Source organism: Pleurodeles waltl, chromosome 8 (genome assembly GCF_031143425.1).
Source record: "Pleurodeles waltl isolate 20211129_DDA chromosome 8, aPleWal1.hap1.20221129, whole genome shotgun sequence".
Classification (NCBI taxonomy): domain Eukaryota; kingdom Metazoa; phylum Chordata; class Amphibia; order Caudata; family Salamandridae; genus Pleurodeles; species Pleurodeles waltl.
In genome coordinates this window covers 978,877,458-978,905,004 of record NC_090447.1, presented here as the reverse complement: position 1 = coordinate 978,905,004, position 27,547 = coordinate 978,877,458, and the positions used below count along the sequence as shown (strand labels likewise).

General features: G+C 42.6%; 1 protein-coding gene across 1 annotated transcript in view; it reads right to left on the bottom strand.

Annotated features, from left to right (window-relative positions):
* Positions 1–3,458: 3,458 nt before the first annotated feature.
* The window catches only part of OBI1 (ORC ubiquitin ligase 1), a 165,335-nt gene continuing 141,246 nt past the window's right edge, over positions 3,459–27,547 (bottom strand). The window contains exon 6 of the mRNA XM_069205215.1: positions 3,459–7,253. Within this exon, the coding sequence (XP_069061316.1) occupies positions 5,750–7,253 (1,504 nt within the window). The 3' untranslated portion in view covers positions 3,459–5,749. The remainder of the gene's footprint in view (positions 7,254–27,547) is intronic.

Genomic DNA, 27,547 nt, shown 5'->3' with positions numbered 1-27,547 from the left:
GTGGTGTATGGTGGGTTCACACAGAGCATGAGAACTCACTCACACGCCGCACCAGTGTACTGCTGGTGAGGAACACTATCTTGAGGGTGAGAAGCTGCAAGGGAAAACTGTAAAGCGGCTCAAAAGGAGCTCATAGCAGATATGTAAGAACCAAGTTAAGGTCATACTGTGGCATGGGAAAGGGAGGAAACAAATATTTTAAACTGTTAGACCTGTCAGCCTTAGGGTGGTCTTCTCCGAAACCTTCTGACTGCTGGCCTCCAATTTTGCTGAATTTCCTTTTGTTGGAATTAGCACTTTGCTAGACTGCTTGTCCTCACTCACCATGGTTTGATTGGTATATACCTAGTTGGCATATCTAATTTGCTTATATGTTCCTAGTAAAGCACACTGCATAGGCCCAGGCGCTGTAAATTAAATGCTACTAGGGGGCCTGATGCACTGACTGTATCACCCACTCAAGTAGCCCAATAAACATGTCCAGGCCTGCCGTTGAAGTCTGAATGCAGTATCATACTAACATTTAGACTTGGCATTGAAAACCTTTTCCCATGCCTTAAACTCCCCTTTCATTACATATGTCACCCCAAAGGTAAGCCCTCAGTAGCCCATAGGGTAGGATGCTATGTAATTACAATGCAGGACATGTACCTTTTAGTTTTACATGTCCTGATAGTGAAAAATTACCAAATTCATTTTTCACTGCTGTGAGGTCTCCCTCTCTCATAAGTAGGAAGGGTAAGCCCAAATGCGGGTTGTGTGCTCACTGCACCACTGGATTCAAGGTAGCCTGGCTGATGAGGGTGATATCCCAAATCCGGTCCCAGGATGCTTGTTTCCAGTCCAGGGAAGACCTGGGGCTTGGCAGGTCGGGCCCGACTGTTCCCATGGGTACCAGGGTCAAAACTGATTTGCATATGGCTAGGTCCACACTGGGGTGGTGGGCAAAAAAAGGATGGATTACACACAGATCTTTGTGACTGGGAGTGAATGTTTGCATTGTTCAGCATTCCATCCATCAGGTGTTGTTTTTGCTTTAGAAAGTTGTCATTTTTCTGCTCTTAGCCCTGTGTGCCTGCAGCCTGTCTTTGATCGCTTGTCAGGGGTGGGAGAAAGCCGGGCTTTGCATATTCCTTCTATACAGCCACACATCATGGGAGCTTAGGTTTGACTGGATGGCCCCTGATGGGCCATCAGGACAGGATGGGAGGGAAGAGCTGGTCACAGCCTTACATTTACTTCTGCCTCACAATTACACCTGAATAGGTTGTGTCCAGTCCCAACACAAAGGGTTGCATACCTCCCCTGTAGAGAGCCTGGAGGCAAGGCAGAAAGGTAGTACCTCTGAGCACTTCAAAGTCTCCTTGGAAATCTCCCCCACTTCACAAGCACTGCTGGGTATAAGAAACGGGCCTCAGACCCTACCACTTTAGTACACATCTAGACCTGAGGATACTCTGCCAGGAAGGACTGTTGTGCTGCTGAAGGCTGCCACTCAGCAGGACTTCTGCTCTGGAAGAACTGTTTTTGTGCTGTGATGACCTGCTGCCTGATACCCTTCTTACCAGAGTGAGAAGGCCTGGACCCACATCACTTAAACCCAGAACCCAAAGTGACTCCAAGGGCCAGGCGACTGGTTTCCTAAAGTCTCAGGTACATAAACGACTTCCAACTCATCTACTCAGCCTTGGGACTCTGCCAACTCAGTCTGCCCAGCCAAGCGGTGTCAATTCACTCCTGGACCTTTGGATGTGGGGTTAAAGTTTGGTTCTAGCAGAATCTACTCATCGCAGTTGACCCAGAGCCCAGAACTGGTGCATCTCCTCCACTGAAGATGCATACCTGCCATTGCGAGGATTAGCACAGATGCATCACCACTGCACGGCTTGGTGCATCGCCTTTACTGAGTGCATTGCCTTTGACGCATTGTCACGGTTGTGTGGCCCCAATCCATGCATCGCCCTGTGTGGACAGCAACGCAACACCACACCTCATCTGCACCCCTCATCTCATCTTCAACAGTAAAACATCCCAGGTACTTTTCAGTGGGCTAAGCGTGAGGTCTCCATCGTGGTGGGCCTGAACTCTTGACTTTGACCTGATCTAGCGCAACCAGATGTCCCTAGTTGCCGTGTTTTGCTTCTAAGCGCTATTTTAGTTTATTCTATAAAAATTAATTTCTTAAGTTCTACTTACTAGATTTTTGTTTTTGTCATTTTGGTCTTGTTTTATTTATTAAATTAAGTTCTATTTTTCTAACCAGGTTTGTTATCGGTTTGTCTAGCGTATTTAACTGTTTGAAGAGTTGCACAAATACATCATACATTTTCTCTTATGCTAAGCCGGACTGTTCTGTGCCAAGCTACCCGAGCCTGAGCACAGGTTAATTTAGGGTGTGTTTGTGACTTACCCTAAGTAGGATTGTGGTTCCGGGTTGGACAGGATGCACACCTCTTCCAACCAGAAACCCAACTGCTAATATTAACCTTTCAAAAAGCGCATAACTGGTTAAATAATTTAGGGCTGGTTTGGTATCTGTAAATTCTGAAAGAGCTATAATGTACTCTTTAACTATGCTGCTGGGTTAGGATCAAAATAAACAACAAAATGCCATATAACGTTGCCTGGAAAGGGTCTATCTGCTGAGTACTAAGCCACAAACCTGTCCCAACATCAGGTGCATAAAGTGTTTGTTGAGACGCCTGGCTCCCAACATGACCACCTCAGGAGGAAGGTCAAAGGTGTTCAGCTGTTGCCACACAATCTTCAAGAACGAAGATGGAGATTGCAAAGGCCTGGGTGCAGAACCCTGCCCTGCAACAGCAGAGCCTCCCAGAGAGACGGCCTCAGCGGAGGACAGATGCTCATGCCCAGAAGTTCTGGATACCACACCCTTTGGCACCCAATTTGGCACCACTAGGATGGTTTTGGACTCAGTGATCTTCTTTAGACCGGAGGTCAGGACTGTTATCAGGGGACAGGCATACAAGGACCCCGAATTCAACGCAAGGTAGAAAGTACCACAGAGCAAGAAACATCTTGGAAACTCCAATGTGTAGAAGTGATAATATTGCATGGTGGCAAACAGATTATGCCAAAGTTCTCCCCATTTGCGGAAGAAACTTTGTACCACCTTCAGGTGTATGCCACTTGTGATCTGCTAGGCACCGACAGCTTAAATTGTCCACCCTGGGATTTGATGATGCAGTCAGGTGGTTTACCGTTAGGAAACTTTCCTTCCAGTTCAGACGTTTCCAAAGGTGCAGGGCCTCCTGACTGAAGGTCCTTCCTGTTTTTTGATGTACCATATGCTGGTGGTGGTGTTGTCCAATATCACCTGTGTAATTTCTGGAGGGGAAGAGGTCAGGAATATCAGTGTCATTTTAAAAAATTATCTTAAATATTAAGTGCACAATTAGCTCCTAGGACTCTTATTCAAAAGAGTGAATGCAAAACAATGATGCTCATGACATTTTATTTAACACACATAGAAAAACAGTGTTATTGCAAAATGTTCTATGCACAGCACAGCTTACAGAAATATACAAGCAAGCATAATTAACAACTAAAACAACCAATGCATTTACATGTTAAGAATGGTTGACCACACCTGCAGATCAGGAAAATTTACACAATATAAGCTCACAATAAACAAACACAGAAAAAGAATATTTAACATTTAGTACAAACAATGAATCACAAAAATTTCATAATTGGATTGATCAATGCTAGGCTAAACCGTGAACTCATATGTATTAAAAAAACACATAAGACATCCTATACAAAAGACATTTTCATACCAATACAAGACTCTCCTCCTTTCCCACCACCATAAATCAGCCATGTTCACCTTAAAGGAGACATGACAGGAGTTCAACTCGTAGGTGTGGTTACAAAAAGATACTTGTCAGTATCCACTACAGTACTCAGTTTATAGGCTCCTTTCCATTACTAATGTGGGCAACTCTGGCAAAAACAACTGGCTTTAGGCAGTACAAGGAAAAGGAACTGAGGCTAGGTCATACCAGACCCTGCTCTCATTAAATAACATGACTGTACCAATCCACCTTCTATGTAAAACGCTGGCTAGAAGTACAACTGTGGCCACAAGGGAGTCATTGTCAATGAAAGGAGCCTATGCAATTCAAGCAGACAACTCCTTGTTTGAGCCTGCCTAGTAAAAGCACATCACCTTGCCAAATCAGTGGACAATAGTTTTAAGAACAGCTGGTAGAGGGGAATCAATCAAACAGCTGGCGCAAATTTAGATTATACTGTTGACGGAACTTTCTGGCTAATGTGAACATTTGGTTTATAAGTGCACCAACAGAATGATGATTACACAATCTGTGGTAGGCAGACATGGCTAACATCTATAAATCAGAAACCCAGGCATGACTACAGAACGGTGAGATAGTTTTGGTAAAGAGGCCAAAATAGCCTTTTATGACACAGAAATTTGTATCATAGGTAATAATTCCTGTACGGTCACAAATAGTACTAATAAGTTGAAAAGATATGTACTTGATCTCCATGTTTCACCATTAAAGGATCATCTGCTAGTTAAGAAATCAGAGCTGTACTTGCAGTGTACCAGAGAGAAAAAGAAGAAAACTGAAAAAGAAAAATCAACCAATCCTTCAGTCAGAAAGTCTGTATTTTAAGCTCCGAAAAGAAGACCAAGCATGACCTGACCAGCACAACCAGAACAGACATCCAGACTGTGAACATATTTAAACATTACTCAGTGGAATGTGCGGAAACGTGCATAGGTATCCATCACTGACCTTAAATTAGATAAACAAGTAGGTCAGCTATATGGTTTATGAATAGATGTGCATGGATCATAAGAGGATCACTGGATGAAGATTCCAAATAATGAAGAAACACTGGAACAGTGGTGGTTTAGTAACTTATGTTGTGGGGCATAATGGACTATACAACGTGACTCCTTCTACATTCTTAATGGTCACAAGGACAGCAACAACAATGTATACAGAATACTAGTTAGCAAGCGGAAAGCCTTCAAAGTGAACAGGTACGGGCTCTAGTTCATGAAGTAGAACTCTGTGAAAATGAATGCCAAGGCACTGGAAAATACAATTTTGTAAAAGATGGGATCAAAGCCTAAGAAATAGGAGAAAGCTGAAATGCTTATAAAATGATGGAAAGGAAGAACATTAGTCTAAATGATGTTAGGAGAGTGGGATAGACAAAATCCATGAAAAGGGCCCATGTGACTGTCTCAAGACCTTTGACTTTAGAACAACTAATTTGTTTTATTTTAAATAGTAAATTCACAGTTTTTATTTTACAAAACGATTCTATATATGTGTTAAACTAATAGTTCTCAAATATGTACATCTTCATTTGCCAAAGGAAAAAAACACACACAGGCAATTGGTATTATGTATTATAACATGGATGTGTGTGATAATTGTTAGTCTTGACACTATGTTATGTCATTCCTGGAGAATATAATTACTGCTGACTTCTAAAAGGTGCTTCCCGATTTACACAAAATATGCTAAACTTTGAAAATAGTATTGGAAGGAGCTAATTTTATCTGTAAGCAAAGTGGAGTATAGGCAACGGAAAAATGTGGGTTGTGTACAGAAGTAACGTGGTGAATTTCTTCAACTTCCAAAAGATAAAAAAGTTGAGACTTTCAGCAAGTTCAAACATAAATCATTGTACACATATTGTAGGAGAAATGTTCGAAAACACTTTCTCTACTGAATATGTATCATCAACTTTTTGAAGACTTTGATGGACTGGCACTAGTAAGACTGTTTTGAATTTTCCTCTTTGTTGAATGGCTATTACTTCTACTCCTTTCACCGGGAACAAAGGAAGAAACCCACGGAGATTGACCTTCCACTGGAGGGTCAGGGGCATCTACATCAAAGAAGGAGGACTCTCCCTTTGGATCTTCACCTGGTTTTCGTTGCTGGCCAAAAAAGAATGTTGTAGAATGTTGGTCTTTTTCAAAGCTGTTTTTCTGGGTGTTTAGTTCTTCAACTTCTGAAGGCTCATCTGCAAACAAAGGGAAATTTTCATTCATTTGTAGGCTAGTTGGAGAGAGAACGGAAAATGTGATGGGCTTCCATTCTTCACTGTTTGATGTGTCATTACTGGACTCTGAGCACTTGTCAGGGTTTGCTTTCTCCTGCTCAATTGCCTTCTGAGTTTCTCGAAGCTTAGTACTGCGTGAAGACTTGGACGCACTAGCAAGGTCAGCCGTTCTGAAAAGGTATGGACTTTTACTATTTTCAGATTCTGACATCATGGAGTCCAGCTCACTAATTTTATCAAGGTAAGCAGCATCCATGGATGCCTCACTAGATGTTCGTGCACGATTTATTTCAGCGTCACTGATAGCTTGAAGTCTTTTAAATAAAAATTGGCAAGCTTTGTCATTAGATATTGAAGATTGATTTTCAGCTTGTGGACGTTTTACACTTTCACTAGAACTTTCAAACCCCAATGCTGGTTCAAAATCACCTTGACTGTAGTTCCAAAATGTTGGCTTATTTCTGGTTCCAAATGTTTCTTGCATAGACCCACTTTCACTGTTTTCTGTTGCATCACCATTGTCATCACTTGTAGTCTCACAAGGAAAGTCAAACGTCAATTTTCTTAGATACGTAGAAGACTTCTTTCCACTCTTCAAAGGACTAACTTTGTTATTTGGTGTATTCAACTGTAGTGAACTGAGAGACATGGTTGGAGTATCAACGGTTGGAAACCCACAGGCACCCTTACCTTTGCTTGTCATATAATCATCAATTTTATTTTCCCAACTTGGCTGCAAAGGGGCATTAATGACCGATGTATCTAATAGATCTTCCTGAGATGCAGAAAACATGTTCTTATTAATTGGGCAAGACGCTAATCCATTTAGGGAATCCTGACTTGAAGAACTTAAGCACATCATACTGTCATCTTGCAGTCCGCTAAGTGATGGTTGTTCAATGTTGTCAGAGCTTTGACTGGGAGTTGGATTTGCTTGTGTGGTCTCTTCACTTTTCAATGATGTACCATCTTCACTGTACCCATTCACTCTGCGTATACAGCAATCACTCTTCTTACACCTTTTGTGGTCATCGATTGTTCTTTTCAACTGCGCAACTTGCGACTCTAATTCTTCTATGTACTCATCACTTCTTTCTAAAGCCTTCTTTAGACGACTTGTCTCACGTTCATGCTGATCTACCTTAGACTGCAGTGCGGCCACTGTAAATCTGCCAAATCTAAAACAAAACAGTTACAAATGTTAGTGTCTAAAGGTAAAAAATCATACACAAATCTATAATTTACTACAAATATTCAGCTTACTCATAAGCTACTGCTTTACATATCCAATCAAATTAGATTTGACTTTATAACTGATCAATCCTTAGACAATACACGAGGTAGGGGTTTGAAAAAACAAAACAAAAAAAAAAACGTAAAACCCCTCAGGAGACACGGAAGAGCTTCAGTGTCTCCCCCGGCCCCTTCACCCGCCCATCTGTGATGTCAGCGTGCCACGAGGAGCACCGATGTCAGAGTTGTTTTCCCCCACCAGAGCAGGAAGCAGTAGGTAAGGCCGCTTTCTCCACCAGTGGGGAAAATGGGCCTAAAAAAGGCTCCCCAGCATTCAGTGGGGGCATTTTTTTTTTTTTTTACAGATGTGTGGTTTCCCTGGGGGCCACGATATTCCCCCCCCTCCCCCATGGAAACCAAACACACATATAAAAGTGATCCCTTTACATATACAGAAGGAAAGAGAGACATACTCTGCCTATATATGTGAATAGGGGATGGATGGATATATATATATATATATATATATATATATATATATATATATATATATATACACACATACACATACACACACACACATATGCATGTACAGGGGAGATATATATACATATGGTTGTCTCAACGCGCTTGTTTGCCACTGACAGCATCAGAGGTCGACCATACCTCTGTAACATATACAGATCACAAGAATAACGCTGCACTCCAGGGATTTCTTTAGTCACCAATTTTATTAATTCTCAAAGCATTGCATACTCCAACCGACGCTTTTCGACCCTAGCTTTTCGGCAGCAATGAAAATGTCAAGATAACTCTTGGAAATATGTTTCTGTTAGAGAAAGAGATTGGACTTTTACCTAGTGGCAGTTCTGGAGCCATAAAGTAGCGCAGAAGGTTTATATACCTGCTGCAAAGAACAGATCTGTATTTTATGTGACTAGCTGAGTGGATTAGTGAAGTCAGCCGTTACCTGCCCTTTAAAACAAATAGAATCTATGTGTGAGGGGTGCTGGCAAGAGAGGAAGGGCACTTTTGCTGGGTGGTAGCAAGGAATTCCAAGGAGGAGGTCATGGGAGTGGGAACACCTAGTTAAATATCGGACTTGGTGCCAGCAGCGCTAAAGGCTATGATGATGGGTAAGTGACAAGGTGAAGTAATAGTGTGTCTATTATTTCAGTGTCTTCTTAGAACCTGCTGATTGAGGGAAGAAGCAAATGTAAGGTGACTGACATCTACTTTTGCACAAATCACACACCCACGGACCCACCCACCAGCAATTTTGTGATCATATCTGACTTCTACATAGGCTAGTGTTTTAGAGGTCAAAAAAATCAAGGAGGAGAGAGGGACCGGGAAGTTAAAGGTCAAGTGTACAGTCTCCCAAAATAGTCATAAACAAATAAAGAGTACAATGTTCCTAAGGCAAACAAAACGGTCTAGGGAACCTGATAATTCAGGAGCAAAAGCCCTCACGCATCACACTGGATGACAGGCATCATCACTGGGATTTGCTCCATGTCAGGCCGGCACTGCAATGCCTGACGTGCTCCCAGAATAGGAGCTGTCAGCCGTATTACTATAGTGATGACTGGCGATGATGCAATCCAAAAACATGAGAGCAAAAAGGTAATTAAAATTGGTTATTTATTTCAAACTCACATCATAAATGTAATCAGTAAAGGAGAAATGAAGACCAAGGTTAAAAACAAAAAGGAAAGTAAGAAATGAGTGCAATGCTCAACAACTTTCAAAATACTACTAGAGGACCCATAAATGTGTGGTACCTCTAACAAAGGGTTGACATGTTTCCCGTCCAATGGTCCATGTGGATCCGTTGACGCTTCATCAGGACCAAAACTCACTTCTCCAATTAACATTAGGAAAAAACAATCACTTACATTTAGTCAACTGTTAAATATAATCAGAAAGGTCGCCCATCCCCAACTAGGAGGTGTGGCTCCATAGGAAGCGCGAAACCCAGGACTGCAACGGACAAAATGTATCCGAGGTCCTACGTGAAGGACCTACCCTCCGGTTCGAGTTCCTGTCAAGTGACAGTAGAAGAGAGGGTGTCTTGCTGGATGACTGCTGTTCAAGCCTTAACTTGTGTTATGGAGGACAGCTCTGAGGCAGGATCCGAGACCTCAAGTAAAGGCTACCATTGACTGTTGTGTGATCCATTCATGTCACAGGCATGATCCGAGACCTTAAGTAAAGGCTACCATTGACTGTTGTGTGATCCATTCCTCTCACAGGCACTAAGCCCAGGCACACCAGTAGCGTTTTTATCTGGACGAGTTGAGGAACGCTGAGTGGTAAGCAGTTTGTGGATCCCTGCAGTTTACTTCACAGAAATGTCCTCACAAGCGATAACTCCCTGGACTCCCTTGATGTCTACTTTTCTGAAATGTCTGGATTTGATAGGTTTCCCTAAATGGTTCCGGATCCCAGGACTAATTAGTACACTCACCTTAGTTATCATTATCACCACGTTTTGGGATCTTCCCTGTAGAGGGCACTTGGCCTACCCACACAAGATAGGTACCTTTGTATTGGGAGACTTGGGGGGGAATGCTGGGTGGAAGGAAGTGTGTGACTCCCCTCAGATTTCAGAACTTTGCATCGCTGAAATGTGAGGAAAACGGGGAGCAACATGGCGTCGGCGTAACTCCGACACCGCATTCCCGCCCACCAGGAGAGCCGAGTGCACAGCGGCAGCGGCGGAGCGGCCGAAACAAGCGGCTGAATTCGGCCTGCTTTCCCCTGACGCGATGAGGAGATGAGGAGCCTTCTCTATTGGGCTCTTTTTGCTGCAGGAAGAGGCGCGGACATAGCGGCACTCGGGTAAGGACGCCGAGCGCGGTGCAAAATACAGCGACAGACTTCAGGAGAATGCGTGCTCGACCCCTCAGGCTGTACAGGGTTGGAGGTCCTCCCGGAGACCCGAAGCAGCAAGGAGCAAGTTTTAGGACCAATTCTGCTCACACCCAGAGGAGAAGAGGGTGTAAGCAGTGCTGAAAGTTTGGAATCTACCAGGAGGAAGCAGGCAGGAGGAGAGCCCGATGTACCCCACCTCTGCAAGTAACTAGGCTGGGTCTTTTTCTCTCTTTAAAAAAAAAAAAAGACAAAAAAAAAAAGGAAAATAGGGAGAGAAGAATATTCGCTAAAAAGTGGTGAACTCTAAAAATTTGATACAATCTCTATCACCTAACGTTATCTTGATATCCCCCCTTCTTGCCCTGCAACAAGAAAGAAGAAAGGGGAAGGGGGATTATCCAGGAGAAGGGAAAGGGGGTGGGGGGAAATAGAGAAGCAAACAGAGGGGGAGAGGTATAAAAGGAGAACTAAAGATTTGGGGGCTCTGATGTTGTTGTTAGGTTCGCAAGTCAATCCAAGTCTGCATTTATATGCCCCCTTATGGCCCTGGAAGAGCTTGACAATACAAACAATTGTGGATGCATTATCAATGTCGACTGGGATAATAGGACTATTTAGGCTGTTGTCACATGTACTGAAAATTAAGATGGCTCCCAAACCCATTCGGAATCCTGGAGATAAGACTGAAGGAGTAAAAGTGACGCGTGTTGGTAGAGGTAAAGGATAGCTATCGGGAGCAAACAAACGCCCGATGGCAACTGTAGTTAAACCAGCTGTGGAAAACATGTTGAGTTTGGGGAGAGGCTCTAAGACAAGTGATAGCATTACCACTCCCCCGCTAGAAATTAAGGTGAAAGGCAAAAGTCAATCTACTATTACGACTTTTCTTGCAGGTGGGGCGCAGGATACTCGGTCTGCACATATGACCCCCCCTCTGAAAATAACATGTTAGGGAAAGAACCTCTTCTGAGCACCAGCAGCATGTAGGGGTCCACTATAAACAACGACACCCGTGTGAACCTTAGCCAAGGCATTGAGAGTGTGTCAGAGTTGGAAGACAATCATAGGGAGACAAGAGAGAAGGAGCTCGGCCCTCCTACTGAGAATAAGCAGTTTCAAGTACAACAATTTGACCAGTTTGAGCGATCGGAGCATCAGGATAGGGAAGGAGGTGTATGCATATCAAGACCTGCAACAGAAGGAGAGAATCAACACAAGGTTTCAGCAAGCACTAAAAAGTGGGGCGAAATAACAGGAAAAGTTCCCCAATTTGTGGATTGGGGCAAGGACAATAGTGATAAATTTTGCTCTCTGACAGAAGAATCCGATCTCAGCAGTGGCGATCACAGCCTTGGTGGGTCTGATGATAGTGAAACATCGGGGGCTGAAAATAAATCATCAAGTAATGAACCTACAGTGCGACAGTTGCGCCGACAACGGAAATCTGTTAAAGCACGAACTTGTTCCCAGGGGTCTCCAGAAAACCCGAAATCCACGGGTAGTAGGACTTTAAAATGGGATTATTCTGGTATTGGATTAGCGGATTCTTCGTCTATAATTAACCAGGGCTTAGCTAATGACAATAAGGAAACAGACACAGGTCCCCCCACTTATAATTCGTCTGTAATGGGTGCTGAGGCAGGGATGCTGCAGTCAATTTATAGTTCAATTAAAGAGTTGCAAACAGAGACTAGGATTGAAAGTCGACGTGCGAGGATCGCTACAAAGAGATTACAGGGAACAGTTCGCAAGGTTGCAAAATCATGCACAGAAATCGAGACTAAGCTGTCCTCAATGGAAGAAAGGATAGTGGCAGTTGAGGAGGAGGATGTTAATCTTAAAGAACAGAACACTATGAGAGACGAACAACTGACGGATGTAATGTGGAAATTGGAAGATTTCGAGAATAGACAAATAAGGAATAATCTTCGATTTCTGGGTATACCGGAAGGCCTAGAAGGAAGCAATATGCGGACGTATATGGTCAACCTCTTGTGTGGTGCTTTCCCAGAATTGGGGAATTGGAACTGGGAGAATGAATTGCAGCGTGTTCACAGGTTTCCGTTAAACCGGCGGGAGGGGGGCCAACGGGCAGACTCTAAATATCCTAGAGCTATTCTAGTCTATTTTGGAAATTACTTATTGCGACAGGAGATATTGGATAAAGCCCGTCCTAATACCCCTCGCACCGTGGATGGGGTTACCTTTTTCACTCGCCCTGATTTCTGTCATGCCACTGTCGAGCGGAGATGGCGGCTCCGACAGCTTATTAAACCAGTTTTAGATAAAGGTGGGGAGGCGTATCTGCTGGCCCCTGATCGCCTTAAAATAATAATGAATGGGAAAACAAAAGTATTCACTTAGGAAATTAAAGCAAAAGAATACGTGATGGTGGTCGAGTAGCTAAGGTGGAGTTACTTGTAAGGCAAAGGTGCTCGGGTAACTGGTGGGTGGGTCCGCACATACACAATGCCAATACTCAGGCCATGGGTGGTCTGATTGCTCTACAGGATGGGGGGCCAGTCTCGGGGAGGAAGGAAGCATGGGAGGGGGATGGAAGAGACTGGTCTGTGGAGGGGGGGGAAGAGGGAGTGGGAGAGGATGGGGGTGGGGAAAGGAGGAGGGAATGGGGAGGAGGAGAAGGAGGAGAGGGAAGGGATAGAAAACAAGGGAGTAAAATGGAAAGGAATGGAACAAGGAATGGAACAAGGGAAGCAACAGAAACGGGGGGGGAATATAAAGAGGGGAACAAAGGGAGAGGAAAATTCAAGAGAAAGTGCAGTTAGATACAAAGATTTGGGGGAGCAGAAAGAGAAAAGAAATGAAACTAAAAATAGCAAATAGCTAGACTCCGAATCGCTTCAATTAATATATGTGGATTAATTGACCCTCGTAAAAGAAGGAGAGTGGCGGAGGAATTAAAAACTTTTAAGGCAGACATTTATTGCTTACAGGAGACACATGTGGAATATAAAAATCCCGGAATTCTTTGTCTACTCGGTATGAAAGTAATCGTTCGATCAGAACAAGAGGATAGAACTAAAGGGGTGGCGATATTAGATCGGACTAATAAATTAAACTTTACTAGACAGAAGGCGGACAGGGGAGGGAGATGGGTAATTGTAGAATGCAGCTATGGGCATAGTAGTTTTACATTATGCTCCGTATATGGGGTAGTTACGGACGATTCGATAGTTTTAGATACCCTCGCCATGGAATTAACAGGATGGGCCCCCCCTATATTCTATGTGGTGATTTCAATTTTAATGGTTCTTGGGAGGGATTACAGGATGTTTTAGCACCTACAACCAAGAAGTATCAGGGGTGTAAACCTCGGGTATATAATGCAATGGTCGCCATTCAGAAAGAATTAGGATTAGTGGATGCTTGGGTGAGACTTTGCAAGCCAGATCCTGGATATACCTGTTATTCGGCCCCTCATGCGAAATTAGCACAACTTGATTATTTTTTTATTTCTCCTGTATTATTGAATCAGGGTAGGACGGAGTCATACCCACGGGTCATATCAGATCATAGACCCCTTAGTATTAGATTTGGAATTGGATGGGTTAGAATCAAAGGCTAGGAGATGGACATTTGAAAGAGGGCTTCTTAAGGACCCGGAGTATTGTGAGTATATGAGCAAGTGGTTAGCTGAATTCTTGGAGTTCAATCAAGGGTCAGCTCCAGTAGAGATAGTTTGGGATACTTTAAAAGCAGGAATACGAGGAGAAACATTGAGTTTCAGCATTAAAAAGCAGAAAAATACCCAAAGTAGAATAAAAGATTTCCAAACGAAACTAAGGGTGCTAGAAAGACAGCTGGTTATTGCGATAGAAACTGGGGTTGATATAAAGAGGGCCCAGGAGGAAGTCGTTATAGCTAAAGCAGCAATTAATGAGACTATGACTCAAAGAATAGCGGAGAAATATTTAGCACAACGCTCACAAGGGTATGAGTATGGAGAAAAATCTGGGCGTTTATTAGCAATACGGGCAAGCCAGAAAATAGCATTCGGGATTATTAGAGAGATTAAAGATTGGCAAGGACAGACGGTTTCAGAAGTGGATGGAATTAGGAAGGTCTTTCATAGATACTATATGGAATTATACGATGACACATCTATATATCCCGAGGAAGAAATGTTGGAATTCTTAAGCCCCATTAAAGTTGATAAGCTACCAGAGAGTGATATTCTATACCTGGGAGAACAGATAGATATCTCGGAAATTGATAAGGCATTGAGTGATCTTGCCACTGGAAAAGCCACAGGCCCTGACTCAATTCCCTTAGAGTTTTATAAAACTTTTAAAGCTGTATTGCTCCCGGTAATGATAGAGCTATTTATTCAGGTACAGAATGGAGGGGCAACCCCTCCATCGTGGGATATGGCCAATATAGTAATGTTTTTGAATAAAGGGAAACCCCCATTAAACCCGGCATCATACCGGCCGATCACACTAATCAACAGCGACGCTAAAATATATTCAAAGATACTAGCCGCTCGATTATCCCTGGTGATTAGGAAGCTAGTTTCCCCCAGACAGCACAGGTTTGTGCCGGGAAGGGATACTACCGATCATATTCGAAGAGTTCTTGCACTCTTTGATGCTACGGAAGTTGCTGCGGAGCCTATGGCAGTCGCATTATTAGATGCAGAAAAGGCATTTGACCGGGTGAACTGGAATTACTTGTGGTATGTAATGGAGTACTATGGGTTAGGGAAGAAATTTATTGTAGCAGTAAGGGCCCTATATAGACTATCGGCAGTCAAAATACAACTAATGGGGGGACAATCTGAGAGTGTTCAGGTTAAGAGAGGCACTAGACAGGGAAGCCCATGTTCTCCGCTCTTGTTTGCTGTATATATAGATCCCTTGCTTAGACAGCTGGAAGAAAATAACAAGATTCCACTGATTCACAGGCAGGGATGGGATACAAAAGTTTTAGCATATGCAGATGATATAGCTATATTAACTCCCACCCCTGACCCGGCATTGAGAGAGGTTGAAGAGGTATCAATGAAATTCAGAAGATTTTCTGGATATCTCCTAAACAGAGCTAAAACGCAGCTATTGACTAATCAATATACAAGCACTCAGGATACCTGAAGGGTGGATCATGCAGTATATTTGGGTATAAATATTACACCAAAGGAGAAATTGTTAATTTAAATCTGGATCCCATACTTGCGAAAGCTAGACAAGATATGTGCAGATGGAATAATCTATATTTGACTATTGTGGGGAGGTGTAATATGGTAAAAATGATTTTCCTCCCTAAGTTGCTGTATCTGTTTCGTGCTGTACCGCTGAGCTTTACTAATCCTAGATTCAAGGAGATAGAGTGGTTATGAGATTCATCTGGGCATATGGCAAGTGTAGAAGAGCAAGCAAATTCATGTCTCTCCCTCGAGAAAGGGGGGGCTGGTCTTTACCGAATATAAAACTATACCAAATGGCAGCAGCTTTTCAGTACATGCGCCCTTTATGGGGTTCTAAGAAAGAAGGGACTTTGGAAGAGGATTGTCCTAATATATATGAGCTGCAGATAGGAGCAGTAGCTAATGGGTGCTTGGTAACATTTCATGAGCCCGGGTACTACAAGAAAACTCGATATAAGGTATTGGAGGAGGCCTATAAGTGCTGGCGGTCATGGTATAAAAAGAAAGGATTCGGGAGATATAATTGTTATACCATGATTGAAAAGAATCCATCACTCCCAGAAATATTTAAAGATAGATGTATGGCAAGCTGGGCCTCTTTAGGCATAGTGAGGCTAGGGAACTTTCTCGATAACTTTGGGGTCAAGGCATTTGGTGATTTACAGAAGTGTTATGGTTTAGAGCGAAGGGACTTTTTAAAATACTTACAGATACGAGATTTTCTTGTGAGGAAAACAGGGGGTGTGCAGGGATTTAGAAGTGATCAACTGTTGGATGATATCCTGGCTAATCCTAATATATCAATCAGGTCAATTTACCCATTACTACTGGCAGAACAGCCTGATGACCTAGAGAAGAATAAGGAAAGGTGGAGTTAGAAGATGGGAGTAATAACTTTTTAAGGTCACTAGAATTGGGACACACTATCCTACTCTCCTCTTCCCTCCAAGCGCAACATGATAAGACCATGTTTGACCTGTATCATACCCCAGCTCATCTCGTCAAATGGGGCAGCCTATCGGGAACAAGCTGTCCAAGATGTGGGATGTATGGAATAGATATTGTACTCATGATGGCTACTTGTGGGGAATTAAAGGTTCTGAGGGAGGGTATTCAATCTGTCTTGAAAGAAGTTTTGGGATATGATCTAGTTCTTACCCCCGAGATCATGGTTCTGGGGGTCACTGGAGAAATGGGCGGCCCACATAGAGCATTTATTTTTGTGGCCATGGCAGTATATCGATTGTGTATATCATCCGGGTGGCTGAATGCACGACCTCCGTCCTGGCAGCAATGGTTGGCTAGATTGCTGTCTGTATATTATTTGGAGATAGCATTGTATGAACGTAAGGGGAAACATGCTAGGAGGAAAGGGAAGGCAATATGGGGGTCATTCCAGGATTGGAATTTGGCTCATAATGAATAAATGTTCAAATCAAAATAGTACGCCACTATTTATGTAATGGACACCTTTCTCCCAAATGTTTATCCCTTGTTGGTTTAAATTTTTTATTTTTTTTTGTTATATATATATATATTTGTTGTATGATTCCTTTCCAAGATAAAAAAAAAAAAGTGAGGAAAATGTGTTTTTAGATACATTTTGAGGTTTGCAAAGGTTTCAGGGTGACTGAACCTGGTGAGAGCCCCACAAGTCACCTAATTCTGGAACCCCCTAGGTGTCTAGTTTTCAAAACTGTATACGTTTGCTAAGTTTCCCTAGGTGCTGGAGTATCTAGAGACCAAAATCCACAACAAAACACTTTGCGAAAATCAAAGTCAGTTTTCAGTGAATATATTGTGTTCATGTTGCGTTTTGGGGCGTTTCCTGTCGCGGGCACTTGGCCTACCCACACAAGTGGGGTACGATTTTTATCGGGAGACTTGGAGGAACACAGAATAGAAGAACAAGGAAGTGTTTTTGTCAATTGTCTTTCTCTACATTTGTGCCTTACAAATGTAGGACAGTGTGTAAGAAAGAAGTCATTTTGAGAAATACCCTGTAATTCACGTTAGTATGGGTACCCCCGAATCCAGAGATGTGCAAATAACCACTGCTTCTAAACTTCGTATCTTGTGCCCATTTCGGAAATACATGGGTTTCCCTGATACCTATTTTTCACTCTATATTTTATCAAATGAATTGCTGTATACCCAGTATACAATGAAAACCCATTGCAAAGTGCAACTAATTTATTGGCTGTGGGTACCTTTGGTTCTAGATACACCAACAAGGCCTATATATCCCCGCAACCAGAAGGGTCCAGCAGTGTAACATGGAAAAAGTTACAGAAAAAAACTTAAACACAGATGGCTGTTTTTTTTTATTTTTCCAACTCATTTTCAATATTGATATTTCAACTGTTAATTTTTATAGGAAAACCTTGAAGGATCTACACAAATGAAGCCTAGCTGAATTAAAATGTTGTCTATTTTTCAGAAATGTTTCGCTGTCCCGGATCCACCATTGGTTTCGCACCCATTTCTGTCACCAACTAGAAGAAGGCTGAAAGCACACAAAAAAAGTAGTAAAAAGGGGGTATTATCCCGGTAAAATATCTAAACTGTGATGAAAAATGTTGTTTTTTGAGTCAAGTCTGCCTGTTCCTGAAAGATGTGAAGATGGTAATTTTAGCGCCGCAACCGTTAGTTGATCCCATTTGCTGAGTAGAATACAGATGCTTTCTTCTGAAGTACTTTTTTCCCATATATCCCCCCAAAAAAACAATTTTAGCTGTATGTTGGCTAATTTCTTGGTCTCCTCCAGGGGAACCCACAAACTCTGGGTACCTTTAGAATCCACAGGAAGTTGGAAAAAAGTACGCACATTTGGCTTGGATAGCTGATGTGGACAAAATGTTATGGGGGCCCACGCACAAACTACCCCAAGTAACCAAAAAGGGTTCAGCACTGGAGGGGGTGGGGGTTCTAGGATTAGCCCCAACAGCTAAGTGGTTAAACAATGTATTCAACATCAAAATGCTAGTATAACAAAAGAACAAAACGCAAGTCGAACCAGAAATACAGAGCACTGAGGGTGAGGAAGAGGGGAGGGTGTAGGTTACAATCAGGATAGGAAGGAGGAGATGGTAGTAGTGAGCGGGGGAGTGGGAAGAAGAGGGAGGTTCTGTGTGTGTCTGTAGTACAAACCTAGTTCAGAGAAAAAAAAACACTTTGCATTGAAGTAGAAGGGGACGGCCAAAGGGAAGGGAAAGGATTTCAGTTTGAATAAATAGTGAGGAAAGGCAGAACGGATATTCCTTAATTTCCCAAGACACAAAGGTGGCGGTAGTCCTAAGTTTATTATGATCTTTGTGAAGAGATTTCACATTGGATCTCATAGGAATTTCAGGAGTGATAGAGCCAAGTCTAGTGTCAGGATTTTTATTCCAAATGTAGAGGGCACACGCAGAGGTAGAAAACTGCATCAGGTTTTACAATATGGGGACGAGCTATCCTTTTGTAACAACGAAAAGGTAAATGACGTTTATCAAAACAGGAACACCATTACCTTTTTTGGAAATAGTGACTTTTGGGAATCGTATAAACATGTTAATGCTATCAGCTTATTTTCAACCACAGTGGATCAACCATTTTAGAAATATCATTCCAAGTTGGTGGATCCAGATTCGGCAACTGACAGGCGTGTGCTTATTGAAACAGACAGCACTGTTGAATAAATAAGACTACATTAAAACCTTGAATTACAAAGGCTGCAAGACAGACTAACATGCAATCAGATACAATGCATGTATGTATGTATGTGATAGGATTCAGCAGGAAACAGGAGAATGAGACATTCACCATGACACTTTGCTTTTTTAATGCATGGTGTTATTGAATTCGACTGGCGTTAAAAGACCTAATGACAAGGCTTCAGTCATATCTGTTCTAATAAAACAGCTTCCCTTTTCCCTAGGACTTTCTCCTGCTACTGTGAGTGACTTAACATAACATCTCATCAGTAAAAAAAGATATTGGAGAGTATATTTTTTTTACAGTTATGTATGCTGTTAGTTGGAGTATGACCAAAAGCCACATGCGCTCAGTGAAATCGAGTTCATTTTACATCATTCTGGCAGACCAGTACTCTGCTGGTTCAGAGTTTCCACACAAAGTAGAGCTCTTTTTGATGAGAGTAGCAACCATGCTCAGACGAGTGATAACACTAGTAATGGATGGTGGCAGCGGAATATAGTACTGCGATACAGGCTTTATTCACCACAAACTCAATGGATAGACTGCTTCTCACTAGTACATCCAAACAGTAAGACTGGGCCATCCAGAGTGTTCTTGCATGCATGAGAATGCTTGAGTACACTGGAGGTGGGGGTCCTCATGGGCCGTATGTCCCCCCTTTCCCATATAGATGTATGCAGTACCTAAGGTTATATGTTGCTCTATGGTTTTTATTGGTAGTTTGAGCCGCCGGGCCGGGGATGTGAATCCCCAGCCCAGCGTCCGACAGAGTAGTGCCCCTGGCATTCTGAGCCAGCCTATTGTCATGTTTTCCATGGTGTTGGCAACGCCAAGAAAATCATGGCGGTAGGCGCTACCAGTGACAGGCAATACCTTCCCTGTCACCAGTAGGTGGCTCCCCCACCCCCCAACACTCACCTGTCACCCCCCACCTCCCTCCATCCAAACTCAGCCCCAAACCCGCCCTACATACACACACTAAGCCCTCCACCCCATCTGATTCATCCACACAGCCCCTTAGACATGCACACAAACATACAGCACGCATACACCCATAAACTTACACTCATCTGTACACGCATTCATACACACACTGGCATACATGCATTTATACGTGCATTCTTCCAGACAAACACACACACGCACAACAAACCCCACACCCTCCCAACCCCCCTCCACTGTCACACGATCACCTTACCTGCTCTGGGAGGACGTCTGGCAAGGAACGGGAAGGGTCGCTATCACCAGCACCGCCCCACCAGCTGAAAACCACCAGGCCGTATCACAGGTCATGATATGGCTGGAGGTGTTCAACTGGCTTACCACCACTGCCAGATTTCCGCCCTTCTAGTGGGGGAAGTCCGGCAGTGCTCATAGTCTGGCAGACAGATGGTTGCCATGGGGGCGGTCTTTTGGCGCCCGTCAATGCAGCGGTAGGCGGCTTTTACAACCAAAGTCTAAATGACCACCATAGTCTGTTAAAATAAGCCCTGAGAACAAAACGGGATTTAATTGATGTTGAACCTAAAACACATGCATTACTTCAGGCCATATGCACCACAGAGTATGGATGGGAGTGCATTACCTGCCAATAGAGAGCCATACCAAAATTTCTCTTCAGAATTATGTGACACATGTGAACTTTAATTAAATGGAGCACTACACAATAAGGAATGGCGCAAAGCATTAGATTCCCTGCATAATGTTTAGCGTGACAAAATGTAAATGAATACAACTACACAGCGCCTCTCTTCCTCTCCTGCAAAAATCAATTATTTCCAAAAAGCAGCTGCAGTCTGGGCTTGATGCAACACCCCTTTTGCAGATTTCTGCCCCAGCTGTGGCCCTGCTCCTCGCTGAGACATTTTTGGTCAGAGGTCACAAAAGGATTGGCATAATTTGTGGGATTCCCAAAGCTGCAACCCTGGGAGGCTTGCTTTCTCTGCCTCTTTATAAGATCTAAAATAAATAAGGTAACAACCTGCTTCCTTGACTTAGCATTATTGATAACTAAACAAGGGATCACCATGAATTGGAAGGTACGACCATTCCCTTCGCTGGAGGCCCGGTAAAAACATTTAATAAGGTGGATGAAAGCTGTGAGCATGGCCCTGAATAGGAAAGATGGCAGGGGTCTCCACAGACATCCCATTGTAGGCGACTGGGATGCACCTTGGCTGCAATTAGGGCTATTTCCCCAAGATAATAATTCACTACCATACACCTTACCGTCCTTCACGCACCCAATTCGGTAAATAGTTCTTTCATACCAACTTCTTCTTCCTGTCCAGCTGTTCCAAGGTAAATTACTGGGGCACCTTTATTACATCTCTTCACATGTATCAAACTCACAAGCAACTAGAGGCTCCCTTTGGAGCTCCACCACTGTGACTAGCGAACCTGATTTTACAAGCCTTAAACCAATAAATGATTTTGTGCTGAATGCATAATTCACTGTTCAGTTTACCTCCAGATTTGAAATGTCTGAAACATGTTATCCTCTATGCGATGGTGAAGTCAGGTATTATGTGACCTTACTACTAGGCAACTGATCCGTATACTTAGGTTTATTACTGGGCAACGCTTGGCACCACTTGCAATGTATTTTTCCATGAAAAAAAAACTAACAATAAAAACTATTTGGAAAAAAAGAATGGTGACTAGCCTCCAAGCAGTGACTAGAATCTAAAGTAGTTGCAATTTGTAGAATTAGTTCTAAAGGAACAAGTAAGTGTGGGCGTGTGACCTCCTAAATATGGCTTAGGTGTCAGGTAACAGGGCAGAGAAATCTACTATCCTCAAGGTTCGAATCAAACCTTTTGACTCAGACAGGAGTAATAAGAAGATCAAACCCAACAAAAAGAACCAATAACCACAAAGAACAATAATATGCAATAAGGAGTCAGTAATTTACACTCACCTTGACCTATGTGACCATGAATCACCACACCAATTTAGTAAAGTTAAAATTGCTATTGCCTTTATATTAACAATGCTAAAGTCATGTAAGTAGTACGCTAGACCAGATGATGATAATACAGAAATAACAAAGGTTGTCCAAAATGTCTGAAGAATCTTAGTCTAATGAGAGCAATCACCATTAAACACTCCAAAAGAATTATGCAAAATAACAAAATTATTATTTGAGAAATAGCAACAGATTTAATTAGTTGAGCAGTTAAATCAATCATCATCAGTTAATAAACATTCAATTCAATGATTGAGTGGGTCATCCTTGGTACCAAATTCTAAGTCGAACAGCATGCGTGAGGCTGGGCTTCGTCACATGCAAAAATAAAAAATAAGGCAAAAATTAATTTGCAAAACATCTTAATTATGGTGCTGGCAAAAATATGCGGCTGGATTTCTAAAGGAAAACCTGAAAAGGAAAACAAATGCATATTGGTTATACTTCTCCTAAATGAGACAGCAGTTAGCAGAGTCTTTGTCAGCAGAACACAGGAACGGTAGATCTTCAACGATCAGCATCAGGAGCATGAAAAGGGCACAGTTCCGTAAAGTTGGGCATACAGTATATGAACTGTTAGAATCAAACATAACAGCACTTTTTATCATTTCAACTCAACTGCCCCACGTCATCTTAAACTTTGCTAAATTGAAGTCCTCAAAATCACTAGCTAGGATCCTATTGGAGAAGTCTATGAAGTGTGATAATGAACAACCAATTGGATTACACTTTCTTCAGGTTGTATCTTTTCTTCATTCTTCTTCAAGATATGCCCATGTTGACACTCCTCTGTGGTTGGGAGTTTCCGCAGAACATTAAAATTGTAGAAAACAGTACAGAGCATGCCAACTTAGCTAACATTATGTCCTACCAGAAACTAAGGCCCACTGTTAAAACGTTCAAAAATGATCACAAGGAAGGCAGCAGATTTCCTCTGTGAGCTTTCAATAGGACAGTTAATACACACTTATGTATTTCTGAAATGTGCCTAGGATATTGAGTTTAGTATTAGTGGTTATATGTACAACTCTGAGTTTGGGGTTGTCCATTCTATCATGAGATTTAGGACATTTTACAAAATGTTAATTTTTTTTTTTAACAGTATTTACAGAATTTCCATTGATAATTGGAAATGGTCCACTATTCAAAGGACCCACCTTCCTCGTGATAAAAACAGTACTCCAATTGTCTGGCTGGACATCTGGCCAATGGCAGGGACTAGTCAAAACTTGGACCACGTGAAGTCAATATGGTGTGAATGAGGACTTCATATTGTCAGAGTTTTAGGTCCACCCACACATCGGAGGAAACATTTGAAACAGGAGAAGAGGAAGATTGCAGGGTTGTAAGAATCTGGAGGTGCCTGCGTTTTCAGTCACATAAATGGGAATAATTGATTTTTTTTTAGCCATCCTTTGATGTTTGCAGGGCATTCTGGTTAGAAAAGCATTATGGGATCCAGGTAAGCTACACTTCTCTGGTTTCCTCTGTCTCTTAGGATTTCAGAAAAGCCCAGGGTTGTTAGGGTTCCCTGGTTGCCAGCTGACCCAGAGCCAGAACAGTGCATCTATTCACCATGGCAAGTGAGAGGAATGAAAATGTCACTTACCCAGTGTACATCTGTTCGTGGCATCAGTCGCTGTAGATTCGCATGTTTTGCATAGCTCGCCATCTGGTGTTGGGCCGGAGTGTTACAAGTTGTTTTTCTTCGAAGAAGTCTTTCGAGTCACGGGACCGAGTGACTCCTCCTTTTGTCTCCATTGCGCATGGGCGTCGACTCCATCTTCGATTGTTTTTCCCCGCAGAGGGTGAGGTAGGAGTTGAATTGTAGTAATAGTGCCCATGCAATGGAGTGACTAAGTATGTACCTATTTAAGGTTGAGATGATACATATACAAATAGTTGAAGGTAACTTCCAAACTGCTACAGGCTCCCGGGGAGGCGGGTGGGCACATGCGAATCTACAGCGACTGATGCCACGAACAGATGTACACTGGGTAAGTGACATTTTCAGTTCGATGGCATCTGTCGCTGTACAGGGAGTGCAGAATTATTAGGCAAGTTGTATTTTTGAGGATTAATTTTATTATTGAACAACAACCATGTTCTCAATGAACCCAAAAAACTCATTAATATCAAAGCTGAATATTTTTGGAAGTAGTTTTTAGTTTGTTTTTAGTTTTAACTATGTTAGGGGGATATCTGTGTGTGCAGGTGACTATTACTGTGCATAATTATTAGGCAACTTAACAAAAAAAAAATATATACCCATTTCAATTATTTATTATTACCAGTGAAACCAATATAACATCTCAACATTCACAAATATACATTTCTGACATTCAAAAACAAAACAAAAACAAATCAGTGACCAATATAGCCACCTTTCTTTGCAAGGACACTCAAAAGCCTGCCATCCATGGATTCTGTCAGTGTTTTGATCTGTTCACCATCAACATTGCGTGCAGCAGCAACCACAGCCTCCCAGACACTGTTCAGAGAGGTGTACTGTTTTCCCTCCTTGTAAATCTCACATTTGATGATGGACCACAGGTTCTCAATGGGGTTCAGATCAGGTGAACAAGGAGGCCATGTCATTAGATTTCCTTCTTTTATACCCTTTCTTGCCAGCCACGCTGTGGAGTACTTGGACGCGTGTGATGGAGCATTGTCCTGCATGAAAATCATGTTTTTCTTGAAGGATGCAGACTTCTTCCTGTACCACTGCTTGAAGAAGGTGTCTTCCAGGAACTGGCAGTAGGACTGGGAGTTGAGCTTGACTCCATCCTCAACCCGAAAAGGCCCCACAAGCTCATCTTTGATGATACCAGCCCAAACCAGTACTCCACCTCCACCTTGCTGGCGTCTGAGTCGGACTGGAGCTCTCTGCCCTTTACCAATCCAGCCACGGGCCCATCCATCTGGCCCATCAAGACTCACTCTCATTTCATCAGTCCATAAAACCTTAGAAAAATCAGTCTTGAGATATTTATTGGCCCAGTCTTGACGTTTCAGCTTGTGTGTCTTGTTCAGTGGTGGTCGTCTTTCAGCCTTTCTTACCTTGGCCATGTCTCTGAGTATTGCACACCTTGTGCTTTTGGGCACTCCAGTGATGTTGCAGCTCTGAAATATGGCCAAACTGGTGGCAAGTGGCATCGTGGCAGCTGCACGCTTGACTTTTCTCAGTTCATGGGCAGTTATTTTGCGCCTTGGTTTTTCCACACGCTTCTTGCGACCCTGTTGACTATTTTGAATGAAACGCTTGATTGTTCGATGATCACGCTTCAGAAGCTTTGCAATTTTAAGAGTGCTGCATCCCTCTGCAAGATATCTCACTATTTTTGACTTTTCTGAGCCTGTCAAGTCCTTCTTTTGACCCATTTTGCCAAAGGAAAGGAAGTTGCCTAATAATTATGCACACCTGATATAGGGTGTTGATGTCATTAGACCACACCCCTTCTCATTACAGAGATGCACATCACCTAATATGCTTAATTGGTAGTAGGCTTTCGAGCCTATACAGCTTGGAGTAAGACAACATGCATAAAGAGGATGATGTGGTCAAAATACTCATTTGCCTAATAATTCTGCACTCCCTGTAGATACGCATGTTTTGCATAGACTAGTAAGCAGTTATCTCCCCAAAAGCGGTGGCTCAGCCTGTAGGAGTGGAAGTAGTTTGAAATAATGTTCTTAATACGGCTTGACCTACTGTGGCGTGTTGTGCGGATAACACATCTACACAGTAGTGCTTGGTGAATGTGTGAGGCGTAGACCATGTGGCTGCCTTACATATTTCTTGCATTGGGATGTTTCCTAGAAAGGCTATGGTAGCACCTTTCTTTCTGGTTGAGTGTGCCCTTGGTGTAATGAGCAGCTGTCGTTTAGCTTTAAGGTAGCAGATTTGGATGCATTTAACTATCCATCTGGCTATACCTTGTTTTGATATTGGGTTTCCTGCATGAGGTTTTTGAAATGCAATAAATAGTTGTTTAGTCTTTCTGATGTTCTTTGTTCTGTCAATGTAATACATTAATGCTCTTTTGACATCTAATGTATGTAGTGCCCTTTCAGCTACGGTATCTGGCTGTGGAAAGAACACTGGAAGTTCCACTGTTTGATTTAGATGGAACGGTGAAATAACCTTTGGCAAAAATTTAGGATTAGTCCTTAGGACGACCTTATTCTTGTGTAGTTGTATAAAAGGTTCTTGTATTGTAAACGCCTGAATCTCGCTTACTCTTCTTAGGGAAGTAATGGCGATGAGAAATGCAACCTTCCAGGTTAGGAACTGTATTTCGCAGGAGTGCATGGGTTCAAAAGATGGACCCATAAGTCTAGTTAGGACAACATTTAGGTTCCATGAAGGAACAGGTGGTGTTCTTGGTGGTATAATTCTCCTAAGGCCCTCCATGAATGCTTTAATGACTGGTATCTTATATAGGGAAGTTGAATAGGTAGTCTGCAGGTATGCAGATATTGCTGCAAGGTGTATTTTAATGGAAGAGAAAGCCAGGTTAGATTTTTGTAAGTGAAGCAAGTAACCCACTACATGTTCTGGAGTTGTGTGTAATGGTTGTATTTGATTAATATGGCAGTAGCAAACAAACCTCTTCCATTTACTTGCATAGCAGTGCCTGGTGGATGGCCTTCTGGCTTGCTTTATGACTTCCATACATTCTTGGGTAAGTTGTAAGTGCCCGAATTCTAGGATCTCAGGAGCCAGATTGCTAGATTCAGCTATGCTGGATCTGGGTGTCTGATCTTTTGGTTGTGTTGTGTCAACAGATCTGGCCTGTTGGGCAATTTGATGTAGGGTACTACTGATAAGTCTAGCAGCGTTGTGTACCAGGGTTGCCTTGCCCAAGTTGGTGCTATTAATACGAGTTTGAGTTTGTTTTGACTGAGTTTGTTTACCAGGTAAGGAAGGAGAGGGAGAGGAGGAAAAGCGTAAGCAAATATCCCTGACCAGTTCATCCATAGGGCATTGCCTTGGGACTGTTTGTGTGGGTATCTGGATGCGAAGTTTTGGCATTTTGCGTTCTCCTTCGTCGCAAACAAGTCTATCTGAGGTGTTCCCCAGAGTTTGAAATAGGTGTTCAGAATTTGGGGGTGAATTTCCCATTCGTGGACCTGTTGGTGATCTCGAGAGAGGTTGTCTGAGAGTTGATTTTGGATCCCTGGTATAAATTGTGCTATTAGGCGAATTTGGTTGTGAATTGCCCAACGCCAAATTTTTTGTGCTAGCAGGCTTAACTGCGTGGAGTGTGTCCCCCCTTGCTTGTTTAGATAATACATTGTTGTCATGTTGTCTGTCTTGACGAGAATGTATTTGTGAACTATTATTGGTTGGAAAGCTTTTAGTGCTTGAAAAACTGCTAGAAGTTCTAGGTGATTTATATGCAGTTTTGTTTGATGTACGTTCCATTGTCCTTGTATGCTGTGTTGATCGAGGTGTGCTCCCCACCCTGTCATGGAAGCATCTGTTGTTATTACGTATTGTGGCACTGGGTCTTGGAAAGGCCGCCCTT